This window comes from Antechinus flavipes, chromosome 1, assembly GCF_016432865.1.
Source record: "Antechinus flavipes isolate AdamAnt ecotype Samford, QLD, Australia chromosome 1, AdamAnt_v2, whole genome shotgun sequence".
In the NCBI taxonomy this organism is placed as follows: domain Eukaryota; kingdom Metazoa; phylum Chordata; class Mammalia; order Dasyuromorphia; family Dasyuridae; genus Antechinus; species Antechinus flavipes.
The window spans coordinates 469,454,137-469,475,615 of NC_067398.1; the positions used below are offsets into that span (position 1 = coordinate 469,454,137).

A 21,479-nucleotide genomic window follows, 5' to 3' on the forward strand; every position below is an offset into this window, starting at 1 on the left:
ATCTAGTAATTGATAAGTCCCCAAACTTCAGCTTCTGGAATAAGAACTCACTGACAAAAATTGCTAGGAAAACTGGAAAATAATGTTGGAAACTCAGCATAGACCTCTATCTCACACCATTCCAAATTAGGTGAAAATGGATATAGGATTTGGGCATAAAGGATGATACAATAAATAAATTAGGAGAGCAAGGAATAATTTGCCTATCAGATCTTTGGAGAAGGGAGGAAGTTATGACCAAAGAAGATTATGAATGGCAAAAAGAACAACTTCGATTACATTAAATTAAAAAGGTTTTGCACAAACAAAACCAACAGAAACAAGATTAAAAGGGAAGTACAAAGCTGGGAAAAAATCTTTATAGCCAGTGTTTCTGATAAAGTTCTCATTTCTAAAATATATAAAGAACAAATTTATAAGAATACAAATCATTCACCAGTTGGTAAATGGTCAAGGGATATGAACAGACAATTTTCAGATGATGAAATTAAAGCCATCTATAGTCATATGAAAAAATGCTCTAAATAACTGTTAATTAGAGAAATGAAAACTAAAATAACTTTAAGATATCACTTTATATTGGCTAAGATGATAGGAAAAGATAATGACAAATGTTGGAGGGGATGCAGGAAAAGTGGGACACTAATGCATTGTTGGTGGAGTTGTGAAATGATCTAATCATTCTGGAGAGCAATCTGAAACTATGCCCAAAGAACTATGAAACTATGCATACCTTTTGACCTAGAAGTATTACTACTGAGTTTGTGTTTCAAGAAAATTATAAAGGAAGGAAAAGAGCCTATATGAGCAAAAATGTTTGTAGCAGCTTTTTTGTTGTAACAAAGAATTGGAAAATGAATAGATGTTCATCAATTGGAGAATGGCTGGATAAGCTCTGGTATATGAAGAGAATGGAATATTATTGTTCTATAAAAATGATTAACAAGCTGATTTTAGAAAGGCCTGGAAAGATTTATATAAGCTGATGTTGAGCAAAACAAGCAGAACCAGGAATATACTGTACACAACAACAGGAAGAATATGTGATGATCAACTATGAAAGACATGGTTCTCAGTAGTTCAGTGATCCAAAACAATCCCAATAGATTGAACAGAAAATACCATCTATATCCAGAAAAAGAAATATGGAGATTAAATGTAAAATAACATATGCTGTGTTCACTTCTTTTTTCTATTTTTTTCTGTTCCATCATTTTTCCCTTTTGTTCTGACTTTTCTCTCCCAATCTGATTCATAAAGCAATGTGTATTAAAATATATGTTAATTTTTTAAAAGATGACAAAAACTGTGCAATATAATCAGAGTGGAATTTTAATGGGCAGACACAAATTGCCACAATGTTGTGTTTTAAAATACATAAAATTATAAGGTCAGAATTTAGAAAATGCTTTAAATTAAATACAAATCAATTCAATATATTTGCAAAACTGTCTGATGCACTGTCCTGGATAATGAGGACACAAAGAAAAAATAAAATCTCTATCCATAGTAAGTTTATATTCTAAGAGGAAAAGTGAAAAAAAAAAGCAGGACTAAATGTTTTTGAGGTCTTTTGCATTAAAAAATATATTTCAGAAACAAAAGTGGCTGATTTATCTCATAAAACTAACTGTTCAAAACTCACCTTTCCCATTTCAAAAGGATTTATATGCTCCAGTGACTCAGTGAGAAGAAATGATTTAGAGGTGTTTTGATTTCCAAAGAGGGTGATATGGACTTTGCCATTTGTGCTCGCTCCATTAACATCACCTGTATATACTTTAATTTGATATACACTCATAGCAGCTTTGCAGTCTTTTTCTTCATGGGAATTATCAGTCATTTCACTGGTTGATTCAATTCCTCTTTTATCCATAATGTAAGAGACTGAGACTTTTTTCTGAATTTCAGGCTTATCAGCATCCATGATAAACTTTCTGCCAAATAAATTAAATACAAGATATATAAAGTATTTTAGCTGAGAAGAATTGAAAACTCTGGATAAAACAATAGTTTCACAAAAAAAAAAAAGTCCAGAACTTTGTTTTCTGAGGTTTACTTGACCCAATAGTGTTCAGGATTTGAGAAAGGAACTCACCTAAAAGATTGGGTTCATATGATTTAGCATGACTTTCTATGAAGTTAAAATCACCATCTCTTTCTCCATGAGAAACCTATTTAAGTTTTATAACAAAGTAACATGGAAACCTCAAAAGATTTTTCACTAACTGGATATACCCTGGAGAAAACAAACTAAGAAAAAGCATAGTTTACCTTCTCTACTTGCCACCTGCTGTTTCTGTGCCCCTTCCCTTTTTTCTGCCAGTGAAATATCACCCATTCTGCCATTCTTTTGTGGTCATGGCTAACGGAACTTGCAGGCCAACCAGTCCAAATCTTTTAAAAACAGTAATCCCTTCTACAATTTGCCCAACAAAAGGAGTCACAATGACTCCCCCACAGTGGGAAACCCATTTCACTTTATAATTACTCTAATCATTAAGGAGTCTTTCCTTACCTTAAGCCTAAACTACAACCTTTGTGACTTCTACTCACTGCTCTGAGTACTTCTCTGGGGCATTTTTTTTTTCAATTTTTTTTTTTTTAATTAGAGAGCAGAACAACAACAACAACAAAAATCCTCCATTGGCCTCTTTTTAGAAGGCTCACTATTTTAGTCAACTCTTCATTTGCTATTAAATGGTGAAACTGCTTGATTTTAATTCCAGCATTTTTTCCATCATAACCCTACCCTAAGTACCAGCTAGCATTTTCCCTCACTTTTCCCTTTTTCCTTTTTAGCTACTTTTTGTATATGTTTTCTTATATACTTCTTTTATTATATGTATTCTAACATTAAATTATAGGTTCCATGAAGGCAGGGATTTTTTTTAATATCCCCAGATTTTTAGCATAGTGCCAGCACATATCAGGTAATTAATAAATATTTATTGTATTATTTCTATTGCCTTGTTTTGTGCCATCTTTGTATTTATCCAAGTCATTGATAAAAATGAGAAAATGTACAAAAACAGACAAGGATAAATCTCTAGGGTAGCCTACTACAGATCTTCCAAGTTGGTATTTAATTTTAGTGGCTATTCTTTGATTCTCATCTATCAGATACTTTTGAATCTTAGTTATCTTGTAATCTAATCTATATTATTCCCAGATTGCCCACCAGAACAGCATGGAGGTCATTGTTTATGCATTATTTATCTTGTGACATTAGTTTTATTTCTAACTTCTATAATTAATTAAATTAGAACAGTTAGGTGGCCTAGCTGATTGAGTAGCAAGTCCAGAGGAAAACTGAGTTCAAATTTGATCTCAGACACCTATTAGTAAATCACAAGGCAAGTCACTTATCCTTGACAAATCACTTAACTCTATTTGCCTCAGTTTCCTCATCTACAAAATAAACTGGAGAAGGAAATAAAAAATCATTCCAGTATCCTTGCCAAGAAAACCCCAAATGGGATCATGAAAAATTGAGCATGATTGAAACAACTCAATAAAATACTTCAAATTTATTTGGAGTTTTAAGCTTATTGATATGGGTCTTACCCATGAACCATATTGATATGTGTTCAGATTGTGACCTATTCATACATTCTTATCCTATGTTACTTTTTCCATACCCTCCAAGTAACCAATGGAAATTCTATCATTATATTTTTTAAGTCTGTCTTATCAGTGGAGAGCAGTGTCTCTTCAGTAATATTCCTTCATTCTTGCTATATGACTGCCTGACCTTGTTTTTTGGTATATATTTCTTTGAAATTATCACTTGTTCCATTTCTCTACTAAAGTTTTTTTGAAAATTTGATGCATTATGCTTATGACTATATTCAACCTTTCATTACCCTTTAGGTGACCTAAAATTTTAATTTTTTGAATTAAACAAAAATTCTTTGTTTCATAGCTATACAGTATCAATGGAAGATGATTGGAGGTAAAAAGAGTCTTTAGGGGACTTATAAAGCAGTGCAAAATTTCCCAAATGCAATCTAGTCTACTCTCCTCATGTTTGTCCCTAGTCAATTATGGGCATAATTCATGGTCCATTTGTAATTATATATATATATGTATATATATATATATATATATATATATATATATATATATATATATTATATATATATATATATACACATACGTGTGTGTATATATATACACACACACGTGCATATAGACACAATATATGCATGTATATATGTTTGTTGAATCATGTATATTATATATAAACATAAACGTATACATATATTATGTAAATATAAATACATAAGCACCAGTTTGATTAGCCAGCCATTAAATATCACATCATATTCTGAGCAATAAGCATTCTTTATCTACTTGTTATTCTTCCCTTCCTCAGAGTAGTTAGGTGAAATGAATTGATTGATGATTATAAATCTTATTTATGAGGTCTTACAATAATTCCCAGGCTTGATATAATCATCATAATGTCATCTTGAACAAGAATATCTGTAATACAATTTATTGGGAATCCCTTTTCCATTTGAATTCTAAACTGGATACCTTTCTTAAGAAGAATAAATAATCTTGGTCTTATGACTAACATAATATTTATAATGTCATGACTGTGGGCCAGAATTACTTTTGTTGTTTCATCTTTCAAGAAATCTTATGTGACTTTGTTGTACATAGCAGGATTTGTTATAATAGAGTTTTCAAATAATATTTTGTTCTATAAACAAAATACTTTTTAGAGTCAATAAGCAATAGATATAGTAGGATGTGTTATCCTCTGAATCGTTCAATCATTTCTGTGACTTTAAAGATGCTATCTTTTGTAGAGCATTTTTTAAATTGTTGTTTGATATGTATGTAAATTATTCTCATGAAGATGTTTGGAAAGTGGAAAGTAGGCACAGAGATTGGTGATTCTTAATATTAATACTTGACAACTTTTTGTAAAAAAAGAAAACTATTTTGAATTTTTCATGCTTTTGTTGTCTTCCTTCCTTTCAATTTTAAGATTTGCTCCCTTGGTGCCCTCAGAATATTGTGAGCTCTAGCATAGATCTTTTTTGTTTATCCTTATTCTGGCTGCTCTTGCCTTGTTTTCTTCAGTGCCACACAGGCAAAAGCCTATTCTGTTTATTTATATCTTTGCCACTCTCCATGCACAAATGGCAGCTTTCTTAAGCATTCTATGACAGTTCCAATATATCTAATTGATTCTTCTAGTCATTTCCAAAGGGTCACAAAATCCCTTTTCTGCTGTTAGCTGATTAAGTAGCTATCCCAGAGAGCTGATGCTCTCCTTGATGATGGAGTGGACAAAAATCCACCCTAAGGGAACTTACTAGAAAAGAAAAAAAGGGTTTGGAGGTACTAGAAGAGAGGAATGTTGGGGAAAGGTGATATGTCAGAAGTTCCCACTCACATATAAAGACACAAAATAAATTGAATGAGGATATTTTCTATTGCTTTGATTTTTATTTTCCCTTACTTCTTAGGAAGATGCTGATTATCAGTTAAAGGTAGAAATTGATTTTTCTCATCTCTTTTCACCCTATTAATCCTGTACAGTCAGAATTCTACCTGGTTTACACTGAAATAGTCATAGGTTGATTCTTCAGTCTGTCAAGTTCATACCTGGATTTAGAAGAGCGTTGGTAGTTAAGTCAACAAGCATTTCCTAAGGGACTACTATATGCTAGGAACTGTGCTAAGTGCTGGGGTTTCAAAGAAAAGCAAAAAGAGTCCTTTCTCTCAGGAAGCTCATAGTCAGATGGAGGAGACAGAACTGAGAAAACAAAACAAAACATAAAATCCCTTCCCTTCCTTTAAATTATATAGTAAATATATTTAGTTCCTCCTGCCACAGACAACACTAGACAGTCTGCCCTTTCCTGGTGCTGCAAAAATTATTTGGAGCTTTATTCATTCATTCATTCAATCCATTTTTTTCTTACTGTAGGTCCTTAACTCTTTTTGTAGTCAAGCCTTTGTGGTAAGTCCATATATAGCTTTCATCACTCAATCAACCAACTTATTAAGAATGTACTATGTGCAGGCACTATGCTAAGGATTAGGGCCATAAAGACAAAAAACCGAAATGGGCCCCAAATAATTCTGTCATGATCTGGGGGGGGGGGGATTTTGTTTTATGTTCTATTTTTTAAAGCACCTGCAATTTTTAACTCTTGTGGCTTTAAGACAAAAAAACAGAGTTCCTCTGAGAGTAATTAGCCATTTGCCTTATTGATTTCTATAGGAGCTTGCATTTTCTGCCCTTTTGCAGGAGGTTGAGAGATAGTAGCAGTATTCTATTCTTGCCCCAGCCCCCACAGAAACTCTTCCTCATGGCTTAGCAGCCATAGCCTGCTTTATGGAGACAGCCTGACCTTGCTTAAATCAGCTTGCTTCCTTGGCATGTAGAGGAAAAAATAAGAAATTTACAAATTTGCTAAATGTCCTTCTTTCCAATACTCAAAACAACAGATGGCCTCTATATCATCACATTGCCACCTTTAATTTTAAGCATTAAACTTACTCATTCACTTCAAATACATAAATGGGCTCTCTTTTTAATGCCTCCATCAGATGTAATGCTTTCACATCTAACTCACAACCTACAAGAGAAAGAACAAAAAATATACTTTAGCAGTGCATTCTAGATACTTCTCTGAATTTTATCTTTAAGTTGTTGTCATGTAGTATTCTTGGACAATCAAAATGCAACACAAGGATCTGGTTATCAGGAAATTCAACAACTTTATAACTCTCAACATTGACTAGACTTTTTTTTTTTTTCCTGTAAACTTCAATGTGTAATTTTAATTGAAAATTATAATACAGGGGCAGCTAGGTGGCACAGTGGATAGAGCACCAGCCCTGAAGTCAGGAGGACCTGAGTTCAAATTTGATCTCAGACACTTACTACTTCCTAGCTGTATGATTCTGGGCAAGTCACTTAACCCTAATTGCCTCAGCAAAAAAAGAAAATAAAATGATAATACCATCATGATAACCATTTCTAGTTTTAATGAATACATTTAAGGACACACAACTTTGATTTCAACTTAGTTAATTCCATATACTGACTAGAAATATCATTAAAATAAGAAGTATTTTGTCATAAAATGGTTTTCATTTTCATTATTATCTTCTAGAGAAGGGGACAGGGTTACACTCCCTAAAGTGAGCCAATATTTGGCCTTCTATAGGAATTCCAAAGACAGACTCTTCATACTCAGAAAATTGTTAATTAAGTACCCTTTAGTTGTGAAAAGAAAGTGAATGTTATTGACCCAACTTCTCTTCAAAATTCTACAAAGATAACATTCAAATGATAAAGAAGACAAACCAGCATATGATAGAGGCCTCTGATCTTGTTTAGAAACTACCAAATAACTAGAAGATGAAGCCATCTTAACTTTAATACACTTTTCTCCCTCATAGAAATAGGGTCACTTGGAAGGAAAATAGCCTTCCTCATTTGGGCTGATTCTACACCTATGGGGCTGGTAATCATAGGAATTGCATGATTATGCTATAATCATTCCATGTATACTGGACAAATGCCTCTTCTAAGTAAAAATTCTCCCCTCTACCCTGGAAAATGGGTCTGGATTGGATTTTCTTTCACTTCTCATATCTCATTCAAAATTTCTAGTCTCTTTGTTGATCTTTATGAGAAAGACAAAATCAAAACTTACTTGTCAAACTACTAATGAAGAGATTAGCATGCTGTAGTTTTCCCAGATCAACAGCCTCCAGGACAAAAGACTAGACAAAAATCATAAGTGATCAATTAATATAATAATAATATATAATTAATATAATTAAAATAATATAATATAAAAGTGGAAAACTGTTTTTCAAATAAGAAAACAAAAGAACCTTGCAAGAATATTTTTGTGATGATAAAATATAATCTACCTCTTGGTCATCTTTCTGCTGTTGCAAATCCTCAATAGGGAGAAGAAGAGCCCGATCTCCCGTGTCACCATTGTTTCCAAAGATGCAAATACTGACATGAACTAAATTCTTCAAGTGGAAAAAATTGCTTGAAAAGACTGTCACTTGGTATCTAACCACTGCCAAGTGACAACAAGAAGAAAGTGTGGTTATTGCTATAAACATCCCTTTTACAAAATTGCTGTTAAAATATGGTAGATTTTTTTGAGGCAAAGGACACCATAATGAATAAGTGAACACATCCAACTGTGACAAATAAATGAAGTCAGTTTATGCTCTCACTTTTTGCTGCAATTTTAATTCCTTGATGCCTATGAAATGCTTAGCAATGATACTAACACAATAGCAATGTACCAACAAAGCAAATATATTTTTATTTTTAAGGCCTACAATGGGACAATGTTCATACTTTCCAGACAGTGTTGAAGGCATAACAGATTTTGCAATAAATGTTATATAATTGTTTTGCATTAAATAAAATGTTTTGAGTTTGAGGCTTTGTGGAACTACATTTTTCCTTCTATGAAAGGACTAAATTTAAGACTAACTTACAAATAATTGTTATATAAACTCACAACTCAGAATTTTGTGGATTTTAACTCTGATCACAATATTCAGTGAACTCTTGGATTGTTCAGACTAATACTTCACATTGTTTTATCTCATAATAATCTCTACAGACCAATAGCTGAAAATCAGCAATTATGTAAAAAAGATCCTAGCAATTTCAAAATCTCAGTGCTTTAAATATTTGAGGAAAGGGTGATTTTGAGGAAAGAAGATGAAAGAAGAAGAATAAAAAATAAGTCTGAAAGACACAAAGATGACACTCAGTGATTTGATAGAAAAATATGTAGAAGATAGATTTATAAAGATATGTACAATATGTTAAGGAGCTCCCAATATATCATGAATTGATACCTCTTTCTCTTATAGGTCCTTGGAAGAGTGGATTAGGGAAGAATAATATTTTCTTTCCCTGTCCATTTGGTTAAGCCAATAAAATAAGTCTTATAAAAGGGAAAAAAAGTGGTTCATGTGACTGAGCTGAGGGGACATCTATGAATAGTATAAAAGTATACCTTTTTAAGAATAGGAAAGCACTCTAAATCCTCCAGTGACCATTACATTTGGCAAAAAAAATAAAAGTTCAAGTACAGAAAGGTTAATTTTGCTTCCAATCCTTAGAAAAGCTGAGGAGGCTACAGAGAATTTAAGAAAAAAAATGGAATTAGATATTGTTTGACTAAATCAGTATTGGAAAGAATAGAAGAAAGATGTCCACAAGAAATATTCTATTGTTTTCTTATTTCCTACACCTTTAAAAGCCAGAAGATATGAGATAAAATTTGTTCCTAATCCTTCCTGTCTCTTCCATGCCTTCTTGGTCTTATTGCCTCAGCTTCTTTTCAGGAGGCCTGACTTTCTTTTCTGGGCTGACTTTCTTTTCATTTTCAATACAAGAATTTTCATATTGCTATGTATCCCTGGAATTAAAGCCTAATTTATGCAAATTATTTTTTATGGATTTGCATGATTATATAAAGCTAGAAACTCTCCCCCTGACCAATTCTATATATTATTAGTCCTCATTAGATATCTCTCTCCCTTTCTATTCCCTGTTACCTCAACGCCTCCTTTTGAAAGGTCATTTCCATGCTGTTGAATCTGTTTTTATCAGCCTAGAACTATATTAGCCACTTGCTTAAAAAAGGGTCCTGAATCTTCTTGGCTAGAAAAGGGGGACAGTGTTATTCCCAAATCACTTCTTGGAACAATATTAAGATATTTTAGGTAATATAGCATAATATTTTAAAGGACTAGAGGACTATTAATAGAGAAGGAAAAAAAATTATGCAGAGAGAGCTGGAGAGGAAAAGTCTTAGAAAAAAAAATAAAGGACCAAAGTCAGAGCTACTGAAATTCAGAAGATAGCATTAAAAAAAAAATCACAGCAAAAAAAAAGATAGCCATAGATGATAGACAGAATGCTATTAAAAATTACATGAAGAACTATATATAATGTCCCTATCTCCCATGTGAAAGTTAATCCATAATCATGTGTGGATAGTAAATTAGAAGAAAGCTAGGTTATAAGGTACTCTGTTGAAGAAGCAACATTTAGAAGTAGGTTTATAGATGGAAAGGGTGTCAAAGTCAAGGAATCTACTTTCTAAATCAATATAATTATGAATCCTGAATACTTAATAGGTCTTCCTGGACACTGAAATTATTTTTACTATGAAAGTGGGAAATAATCCTGAATTAATTTCTATGTTCTCTGTGGAAATTGTAATAATTTTCCAACATGTAATGAGCACCTACTGTGTGCTGAGCACTCTGTTCATAGTGATAACTGTGCCTCTGAGCTCCATCCTCAATGCTTAGTCAATAGATGGAGGAACCACTCTGACAGTTCCATTGATAGTCCTTGTCTTTCTTGCTACACTAGACAGAGGATAAGAGGAAAAGATGAATGAAATATTTTATCTATTTGTTTGCTCTCTTGTTGAATTAGTATGTATATAATGGTGAAACTGAGTCATTCATTCAAAAATATGTGTTCATGTGTATTTATCGTATTTATGTGTGTGTGTGTGTGTGTGTGTGTGTTTAAGATAAAGATGATACAGACATAGCCATAACTCACTTTCTAGGTCTCTCTGTCTCTGTCTCTCTCTCTCTTTCTCTCTCTGTATACACACACACACACACACACACACACACACACACACACACACAAATATACAGAGGCAGCTGATGAAACAGTTAATGTGCTGGATCTGGGATCAAAAAGTGGGTCAAATGTATCCTCAAACACTTAAAAGTTGTGTGACTCTAGGCAAGTCATTCAACCTCTGCTTGACTCAGTTTCATAAACTGTAAAACTGTAAAATTGGGGTAATAAAGAATAATTTCCCAGGATTGTTGTGAGGATCAGATGATATCACATTTGTAAAAAGTGCTTAGTAGATACTTTTGCAAATGCTTCTGTATTTTCCCTTCTCCTCCCCAATACTGATATAGATGGCCAGCAGTACTTTAGACCCATGGAGGATACATAAAGAAGGAATTCTATTTTTTCTCTTAACCCCAGAAAAGTGAAACTCTAAAAGGAACTCCATAGCACAGAATCTAGTGTAGTAGATAAGTGGTAAAACCTAATAACACATATCAAGAGATGTATCTCAGCTGCCCACTTAAGTACACACTGAAGATCAGTCAATAATCTTAGCACCTGAATATCCTGCCAGAACACCTTCCTTAAATAATCAATAGACAAACAGATCTTAATGACCTAGCATATTATTAGCATAATGCAATAAAAGCTTGTGAAGCATCTTTGAACTATATTTGGAAATTTCAAGTAGAGTTTGTTTTTTTTTTTTTTTTTTCATGAAGGACACTGCTTTTTTGGCAGCCTTCCACAGACAACATGTTACTGGTGCTTTTTTTGTCAAGTGAAGAAAAACAGGAAGCACAAAATCAATTTGGATTGGGGGCTGATAGGGGAGTGGAGGAAGGAAGCAACACTGACAGAGAAACAGGACTTTTTCACACTTAAGCGTCTGCTCAACAGTACAGTAAAGGAGCTAACTTTGAACTCTGTCTATACCACTTGCTGTGAGAAATCTTCAACACAATGAAATTCTCACGGGCATTCAGGGTTTCAGGCTTTCTCTGCTCTAGCATCAAACAACTTCTTAAAGATTATTCACCACTATCTATAATACCTGATTACAAGAGATGGCATTCAAAGGGTGAGAGTTTATTCCAAAGGACATAAAAGTAACTTATGTCAGAATGTAACTACTGTAAAATAAGGAATCATTGGAGGATTGAGAAAATAAAATTTGCATCCACAAAGAATAATAATGTACAGTACTGGTATGCTATAAATCCACTTGGAAATCTTAGTTTGATTTAAATCACTCCAAATAAAAATTTTTAACACTTCTAATATTTAATTTATACATGCATATATATGTATACACACACACACATATATATATATAATATATGTATATATATTTGTTTTTGTATAACCTTCCCTTCTGAAAAATGAAGAGGAAGAAATAAAGCAAAGCTAACCAAGCCATAAGCAAATCTGATTATGCAACTTTGCACACCTAAAGGCAATCTCGGTCAAGTCTAGTTATAATTGCACAAGGTTTCATTAATTCATTTTTTAAAAGATAGGAAGATGTACTACTTTAAGAAAAAAATGGAAAAACACATGATTGTAATATTAGGAGCCATTAGCCTTCAGGCTCATTCATCATCTTCAAAACAGATAGCTATATACCTACCAGACAATGCTTCCTTTAATGGCCACTCGACAGGGAACTCAATGCATCTATCTCCATTAAAAGAAAGAGGAAGTGTTTTATTTATAGAACAACTAAAGGTATCCAAGGTTCCTTTATTCTGCATTTTAAAATGATGAACAGACAGCTGTGATGTGCTAGAATGCAAACTCTCCAAACTCAGCCTTACTTTATAAAGAGTTCCTAAATCAGAGGGCATGAATACCTAGGAGGCAATGGAACAAGATAATATTAAATAGGATTTCTATGAAATGTATATTCACAGATCTAAGAGACATGAAATCTACTCAAATGCTACCTAAAAATTACATAATAAACTATAATTAGTAATGTTGGAACAAATTCTGTCTTTGAATTAATTACATTTGCAAGAGTCTCTTCGTAGTTTATCATGTAGATAAAAATATCATCCCTGACTTACTACATCCAGTAGCACAAAATAACAACATTTGCATGATTCCTACCTGGTTAAAATTATAATGTTTCATAGTTAATATGCAACAGGTCAATTATTAAACTAAACGATCTAAAAATTAAAAAGAATTGTGAAAGACAAAGTTTACATTGTATTTTACCTCAAATGTTATTGTATTGTCAGCATGTTGATCCAGACTGTTTTCTAGAGTCATTGGGCTTGATTTTCCATAAGTACCATATAGAATCATAACCAAATGAGGAATATCTGGCCCAACATGTTCATATTCTTGACCTGATTTTTCTTGAAGCTTCAGATTAATTTTCCATGTGCCTTCTGAGCAAATTAGATAAGAAGAAAATAAGGATAAATTTTATAGTAGAAAGTGATTTTCACATAAAACTGATAACCTAAGCAAAATTCATAAAATAAAAAGATTGCTAAATTTTTTCTTTATTTTACTTCCTCAGCCTTTATTCGTTATAGGATAGTAGATAAAATTATTTAAACAATTTTCTCAAATTAACTAATTCATTGAAACCACATTTCAGTTTCTGAGTAATACTGGAGAACAGCAATTCTCAAACATTTTTTTTATCTCAGACCATTTATACTTTAAAAATTGAGTACCCCTAAAAGTTTTTATTTATGTAGATTCAGATATATGCTAGAGTCAGCTTGATCTGGCTCATGAGAACCAATTATTATATTTTCAGCATGAATATGTGTATCTTGGAAATTGGCCAACATTCCAAATGAATGTTTGATTTATTGTTTTGCTTAGTGTCCAAACTTATAAAAGTAATGAAATAAATATTAATAATGTCAAATAAACTTAATTTGTTGCAAGCATATTTTTTCCCCCCTGGGAAGCCAATTAAATACTTAGAACCACATTCCTGCTTATATCTATCAGTATTTACTATTTTAAAGGTTAAAACAGAAATTTCTTTCAACTCTTTCAAATTTAGCTATTTGCAAACAACAAATATGTTAACATAAACATCACATTTTATGAGAAATAAGTATACTTTTCAAAACAAAAGAATGAGTGCACTTCCATTTCTTCAGACATAAAAACAAAGAGGAAAAACCATCTCCATGTTCCTTACTGTATGATGATCGAATAGCTGAAATCTAACTTCATGCACATAGTACTAGAAAAAGAAATTAAACAGTTCGGTATGAAGTAGCTCCCATAGGGATGTATTTAAATTGACTACAGTGGCATGAGGATTACCTGACTTCATTTGCTGGCTTCCTGGTGGCAAGGCATTCACATGCCCGATTTCCTCAATTTCTAATTGAAAAGGAGATTGAAATCCAAATTAATGTTTTCACAAAACAGTGTCTAAATGATAATGAGCATCTGTATTCATTTGTGGTTCAGCAATGGAACATCATTTAGATTAAGATTAAATCATGAAATCTGCAATGTGATTTCTCTACTTACACTTATTCTCCTAGATATTGTTCATATAATGAACTGGGTCTAGAACACACACAATATTTTGAAAAGCTTTGAATCTAGATATTTAACTATTTTTCATTTTTAATTATTTATGCTTCATTTCCATAATTACTGTGATCACTGGTTTGGATTGTCTGAATTAATCAGATATTTTTAATGCCAAGCTAATTACTTAAGTCATAACAAATATAATTGTATAAAATAAAATATAACTCTTCCTTCTGTGATTTCATGCTAAAGTGAATTAAAGCTCTTTGTGTTCCAGAAGTTCACAAAATGTAATTTTTTTTTTCCTGGGCACATAACAACTTTCATCTCAGAATTAGTTCTTAAGTTACCTTCAAAAGCAATTTTTAAAAAACTAGTACAAAGATACAACTTAATTTCCTTGAAATAAATGATGTTATACTTTAATATATTTAACATGTATTGGTCTACCTGCCGTCTAGGGGAGGAGGTGGGGGGAAGGAGGGGAAAAGTTGGAACAGAAGGTTTCACAAGGATTAATGCTGAAAAATTATCCAAGCGTATATCTTGTAAATAAAAACTATAATAAAAAAAGAAAGAAATGATGTTGTTATTTTCTTCTTTAGAATATGCCAATAAAATTAAAAATATCCTAACGTAAATAAGGATATAATAAAAATATTTTATAAAAAACAGTAATATAACAAAAATTGCAATCCTTTCAGATCAAACCATCCATTCTCAAGATGTAGAGAATAAAAAAAATACAGAATTGGCAATGTGTACAATAAGGGGGTTGGATTTGGTCTCTAAGGTACCTTCTGAATCTAACAATCTATAAAACTATCACTACAATATTGAGAGAGAAACATTTAATGATCTTGGGTGTACACTTAAATAAAGACAATGATATAATGAAATACTCTCGTATATATGTGAGATTTAATGGCATGGCAATGATTTGAGAAAAATATAAATTAAAGATATCTAATACATACCCAGATGTCTACATTTCTCACTGTAGCTGCTAAGTAAAAATGATGAAAAGCAAGAATGATATGTGTTCTGCACATGGTGGTGGTTGTTTTTTCAAATGTTAAGTGTCCTTGAAAGATTCAAAATTCTTTCCATATATCATCCATTTAAGCCCCCTAATCCATCTCTTGAGGTTGGAATAAAGGCAGATCTTATAAAGATTTTCTATTCCTCAGATAAGAAAGTTAAGACAGAAAGACTTTAAGTATTGTTTGGGGGGTTATTTAATTTCATACTCATCTAGTAAATAAATTCCAGGACTAGAAATAAAAACAACTTTGCTGACTCCACTCACATTCATTGTGCTGAGTCTAAACTAAATGCACTGCCACTTTCCTTAAAATGGAAACTGTTCAGATGTTCTTTAACATACAACAAAAATATTTACCTATATCACTGCCCTTTTTAAGACAAATTCAATAAAATCATTAGTATTCAGTCACAAGTATTATTTTCTGTGGATCACAGCATAGTATTTTCACCTTTTCTTATTGTTGTTTGCTAGTTTTCTGGGTTTTTTTTTTTTCTCATTTTTTCCCCTTTTGATCTGATTTCTTAGACAGCACAATAAATGTAGAAATATATAGAGAGAAGAATTGTACTGTTTTAGCATATATTGGATTACTTGCTGCATGGGGAAGGGGCTCAGGAAAGGAGGGGGGAAATTTGGAAAACAAGGTTTTGCAAGCGTGAATGTTGAAAACTATCTTTGCATATATTTTGATAATAAAAGTTATTCAAAAATCAAATTAAAATTTTTTTAAAACAAGAATTATTTTCTGTAAGAAATTAGTTTTAAGTCACCTGTAATATTCAATGTAACTGATGGGTTTGTTCCACTTTTGAGCCATTTATGGGCTAGAAACACTATTTCTTTTCCTTCTACTGAGGCCTCTCTCACAGTAATTTTCTCCAGTTGCCAGTCAGGACCTTTCCCTTTTTCCACATTCAAGGCTTGCAAAAGACCAATATTTACTGCTTCAATTCTAAATATATCCACCTGCAAAAGGTAACAAAAATATATCAACGAGAATGAAATAAGACATCACAGAATGAGACAGTTGAGATAAATGCTTTGAGTTCAGCTAATATAATAATAATTTTTCATATGAGGCTGAGTCAAAAAGAGAAAGTTCCTGGATAAAGCTATCCCGTCTTATGGATTTCATTTAATAACCTTATACATATCAGTGGGTATGTGCAGTCCTCCACAGGTTATCAGGTCAGTGTTTTCTTCAAGTGAAACTGGCCACTAAGAAGTCAACAATATTCTTTCCCAAACCTAGTGGTACCTATTGGTTATTAAAATGTTATAGAAGTTTTTACATAAAGCCTTTTCTCAATTATCATCCTTCTTGATCTCTCTTTGATACTATGGTCAATCAATATCTTCTTCTTATTCTTTTCTCTGCAGATTTTCCTGACAATTGCTTTGTCTTCTTCCTACCTGTTCTTCTATAGCTCCTTCAAATTCTAGTATGGATTTTCATGCCTGGTAACCATGGTTATCCCCCACTGTTCTTTCCTTATACCTCTTTTCTCCTTATTTATGCTATCTTATTAGGGATCTTGTAAACTTCCATGAATTCAATTTCACCTCTATAGCACTACTACTTCTCAGATGTGCTTATCCAAATCTAACTTCTTTTTTAAAATTTTATTTTAATAGCATATTATTTTTCCATTTACACATAATTATGGTTTTCAACATTCATTTTAAAAAAATATTTTATTTTCCCCAATTACATATAAAACTATTTTAACATTTGTTTTTAAAACTTGTAGTTCCAGATTTTCTCTTTTCTTTCCTTTCTACCCTATCCATCCCATTGAGAAGGTATATGTGAAATTATACAAAAAAATTCCATAAAAGTCATTCTGTGAAAGAAAACATAGATTGTCCCTTGATTCCTTGGTTGTAATCATAGCTTCTTTGCTCTCCACAATATAATATTTCAAGACCTCTGATCCTTTGATATAGAAGCTACTAAATCTTGTGTTATTCTGACTGTAGTTCTTCTATATTTCAATTGTTTCTTTCTGGATGCTTGCAATATTTTCTCCCTGACCTGAGAGTTCCAGAATTTGGTTATAATATTTCTGGGAGATTTTATTCTGGGATCTCTTTCAAGAGGGGATTGGTAGACTCCTACAAATTCTATTTTACCCTCTGGTTCTAGAATACCAGGACAGTTTTCCTTGATAATTTCTTGAAAGATAATGTTTTTGCTCTTTGTTTGATCATAGTTTTCAGGTGGACCAATAGTTGTAAAGTTATCTCTTCTACATCTATTTTCTAAGTCAGTTATTTTTACAGTGAGATATTTCATATTGATTTCCATTTTTTCATCCCTTTAGTCTTGCTTTACTGTTTCTTAATTTCTCAAAGTCATTAGCTTACATTTGCTCAAATCTAATTTTTAAGAAATTATTTTATTCAATGAATTTTTGTACCTCTTTTTCCATTTGGCCAGTTTTGCTTTTTAAGGCATTCTTCTAACTGGCTTTTTGCATTTCTTTTTGTATTACTCTCCCTTCTCTCTTTTTCTTTCTTTATTATTTTTCTTTCTTTTTTCTTTTCTTTTCTTTTTTTCTTTTTGGATATAGGATCTTTGACTTTGATATCTTCTGAGTTTTGATTTTCCTTGTTACCATAATAGCATTCTATGATTAGAATCTCTTTTCTGTTCTTTGCTCATTTTCTCAGTCTATTATTTGATTTTTAACTCTTTGTTAAAGTAAGGCTTTTTTCCAAGGTGGAGGATACCATGTCCCAAGCTTCAGGAGTTTTGTGTAATTATTTTCAGATCTCTTCTAGGGATTTATAAGTTTTCAGTTCTTTCAAGATGATATGATTCAAGGAGAGATGTGTTTACTACACTCCTGGCCTATGCTATGGTCTTTGAGTGACCACAAGCACTTTTTTATGTTATGGAGTTGTGAGGGGGGTCTCCAATATACTCTGTCTTTAAGTTTTAGCATGCTAGTGCTCCTAATTGCTCTGGAACTGTGAACTAGAACTATGAACCAGCACTATGCCCTGGATTTGAGTATGGACAAGGCAACAGTAATGAGACCTCCTTCTGAGCAGCTGTTTGACCCTCTTACCATTAGGCTGCTATCACTGTGGCCACTGCCACCATCACTAATGCTGCTGCTGCCACTGCCAATTCAGGGACTTCCAAAACCTGTTCCTTGTTTGCTGTTTTCCTAAGAGTCTCTCACCCTAGTGAGACAAACCTTTCCCCCTGATCTTCCAAGTCACCTTTGTGTCTATGGGCTGAGAGGTCTGGAAATTACCTCTGCTACTATTGATTCAGAGGCTCTAAAGTCCGCTTCTAGTTTGTTGGGACTAAAGACTATGCTGGTGTGATCTTTGCTGAGACTGTGCTTCTCTCCCACCCTGGTTGCAACAGATCTTTCCTGCTGACCTCCTAAGTTGTCTTTGACTGAAAAATTGTTTGACTCCATCTTTTTTGTTGGTTTTGATGCTCTAAAGTTTGTTTAGAGTAATTATTTAAAGGTATTTGGAAAGGTTTAGGAGAAAGCTTAGGTGAGTCTCTGCCTATACTCTACCATCTTGACTCACAACATTCATTTTTGTAACATTTTGAGTTCCAAATTTTATTTCTTCCTCCTGTTGGAATCCTTACAAACTGCTAACTAATTAGAGTTGATCTAATCTTACAAGAAGATTTTGGGCAGAACCTGAAACAAGGTACTAAGTAGAACTAATTAATACAAGGCTTGTGTTCACACCTTTACTTATTGGAGTTCAATGAGTTCACACCTCCCTTGAAGCTCTTTGGGCCAGAGAGCACTATGGGAGAAAACCCATAATCCCTCTCTCTCGTATCCCACAATTCCTCCCTCTTGGATAAAAGAAACAGACAGAGGCTCTTGGTCAGATTTCAGTGGAGTTACGCCAGAAGCCCTCTCTCCGCGACAAGGCAAGACAGAATGCATTTTTCCTCTTGGCTGGCTGGTGGCAGACGAAGAGTTTTCAGAGGATAAAGCTACGAGTGGAGAGTTCAGTGGACAACCAGATTCATCTTCATCTCACACCACTGTAGTTGGTGGCTGGGCTCCCCAGAAGGAGACAAGAGAGACATTCCATCTCTGTGTTGGTTGGAGGCTGAAGAAAGCAGAGGCAGAGGCTGAAGGACAGAACCTTTGGATTTGGAGATATTCGGAGGGCCCTAAGCTAAACCGGCTGTGTTTTGAGAAGAACAAGAACTCCAACATTTGAACTCATAACATCCTCCCTCCCTTACTTCTCCCCTTCCCAAGCTAGCAAGCAATTTGATATAAGTTCTCACTATATTCAGTAATGAGAGGTTCTCTAAACTCTAATATAGGTTATACATGTACATTCATTTTAACTTATTTCTGTATGAATCATATTGGAAAAGGAAAATGAGAACAAAAAGAAAAAAAAAACATGAAAAAAGCCCAAAACAAAACCAAAGTTCAAAATAGGATGCTTTGATAGGCATTCATTCTCTATAGTTTTTTCTCTGGAGGTGGATAACATTTTCCATCCATTGGAATTGCCTTGGAGAACAGCTAAGTCTATCATAGGTAATCAGCACATAATCTTGTTATATCTGCGTACAACGTTTGCCTGATTCCACTTGTTTCACTTCATGAAAGTTTTTCCAGGCTTTTCTGAAATCAGCCTGTTTTTCATTTCTTCTAGTTTGTTGTTTTAGATTTGGTTATTTGTTTGTTTTGGCAAGGCAACTGGTGTTAAGTGACTTGAGCAGGGTGACATAGCTGGTAAGTATTATGCATCTAAGGCTAGTTTTAAACTCCAATTCTCTTTGAGAAATTCCATAATGAATATCCCATAGAAATCCTCATTTCTTTTGAAGATGTCCAAAAATTAACTACTTTTTTTCTTCTATAAGCCCTCCCCACTTCCAAATTTTCATATTTACTGTTGAGTATATGTATCACCAACCCTTAGGCATACTTTCAAATACATCTCCAGCCAACCAAGCCCCCAAACCAGGTATCATCATTTATTCTTTACTCTTACTCATCCCCCATATACCAGTGCCAGTGCATGACTTATAATGTTTGTTGGCATATTAAATTAACTATTGTAATATTATACCTGAATAAAATAAAAGACTTTTTTGAAGCAATGGTCTCTAATCTGTCATTTCATCTTTTTAAGGATAGACAAAAATTATCCACTGAGATAGGATATAGATATATTATAATTTCTGCTAAAATTATATATAAAACAGGAAAAAATTAAGATTTACTTACTTTAATTCGTGACCTCCCTCCATTTGAATATGTTAATGAAATGCTTTGTCATGTACATTATTTGAGATATGCTTAGTCAAGAGCAGAAATTCCACAACTGTATTGTCAATGGTACCTTAATGATAATGATGATAATTATGTTGCTCAGTTGTTTTCCAATCTTGTCCAACTTTTCATGATCTCACTGTGATTTTTTGGTAAAGGTACTGGAATGGTTTGACATTTCTTTCATCAATTCTTTTTACAGAAGAGAAAACTGAGGCAAACAGAAGTTAAGTAACCTGCCTGGGGTCATAGTGATAAGAAATTTTTGAGGCCTAATTGAACTCAAAAAGATAAGTCTTCCTGATTTAGGTCCCAGCACTCTTATCAACTGTACCACTTAGCTTCCTGATGATGATAATAGCAAACAGTTATATGATATTTATCCAGACACTATGTTAAGCACTCTGCAAATTTTATCTCATTTGTACCTCTAAAAACCCTGGGAGGTAGGTGTTATTATTATCTTCATTTTACAGAGGAGGAAGAGATCACATCCCTAGGAAATACCTAAGAATGGAATAGATTTTCCTAACTTCAGGCCCAGTACCCTATTCATTGCATCAACTTATGTCTTCTACTTAATTTATCCACTTGCAACATAGTGGTATGTATTACAACTTACATGTTACCTGTTTAAATGGATTTATGGATCATGCTAAACAAACCTTCACAAATAAACAAAGGACTAAAAACATTCTTGTTAAGAAACCCTACACTGAAGGTAATACTAAAAAATTAAATGAGCAAGAAAATGGCAGAATTGATATTTCTTTTCCTAGAAGAACTACTTTGCCAGACACATAAAAAGGGGAAATGACAATTGTTGACTACATAACAAATAATTTTAAAAATTCAAAAATATCATTTTGATATTTATGATTATGATATTATGAAATTTATCCTATGTTTATATTTTGCCTGGAGAAACCTTACAATCAGAATTCAAGTGCATTTGGAACCAGCTTGTCAAAATATAAAAATGCAATAC

The 21,479-nt window shown here is 32.9% G+C and overlaps 2 protein-coding genes across 2 annotated transcripts in view; both read right to left on the bottom strand.

Annotated features, from left to right (window-relative positions):
- Positions 1 to 12,469, bottom strand: part of LOC127543861 (lipoxygenase homology domain-containing protein 1-like) — a 34,243-nt gene extending 21,774 nt beyond the window's left edge. Inside the window, exons 1-5 of the mRNA XM_051970185.1 lie at positions 12,264 to 12,469; positions 7,915 to 8,072; positions 7,692 to 7,761; positions 6,527 to 6,605; positions 1,646 to 1,937 (exon numbers count right to left, since the gene is read on the bottom strand). Of these exons, the coding sequence (XP_051826145.1) occupies positions 1,646 to 1,937; positions 6,527 to 6,605; positions 7,692 to 7,761; positions 7,915 to 8,072; positions 12,264 to 12,387 (723 nt within the window). The 5' untranslated portion in view covers positions 12,388 to 12,469. The remainder of the gene's footprint in view (positions 1 to 1,645; positions 1,938 to 6,526; positions 6,606 to 7,691; positions 7,762 to 7,914; positions 8,073 to 12,263) is intronic.
- A 2,754-nt stretch (positions 12,470 to 15,223) lies between these two features.
- Positions 15,224 to 21,479, bottom strand: part of LOC127543862 (lipoxygenase homology domain-containing protein 1-like) — an 83,573-nt gene continuing 77,317 nt past the window's right edge. Inside the window, exon 4 of the mRNA XM_051970186.1 lies at positions 15,224 to 16,169. Coding sequence (XP_051826146.1) covers positions 15,942 to 16,169 — 228 coding nt within the window. The 3' untranslated portion in view covers positions 15,224 to 15,941. The remainder of the gene's footprint in view (positions 16,170 to 21,479) is intronic.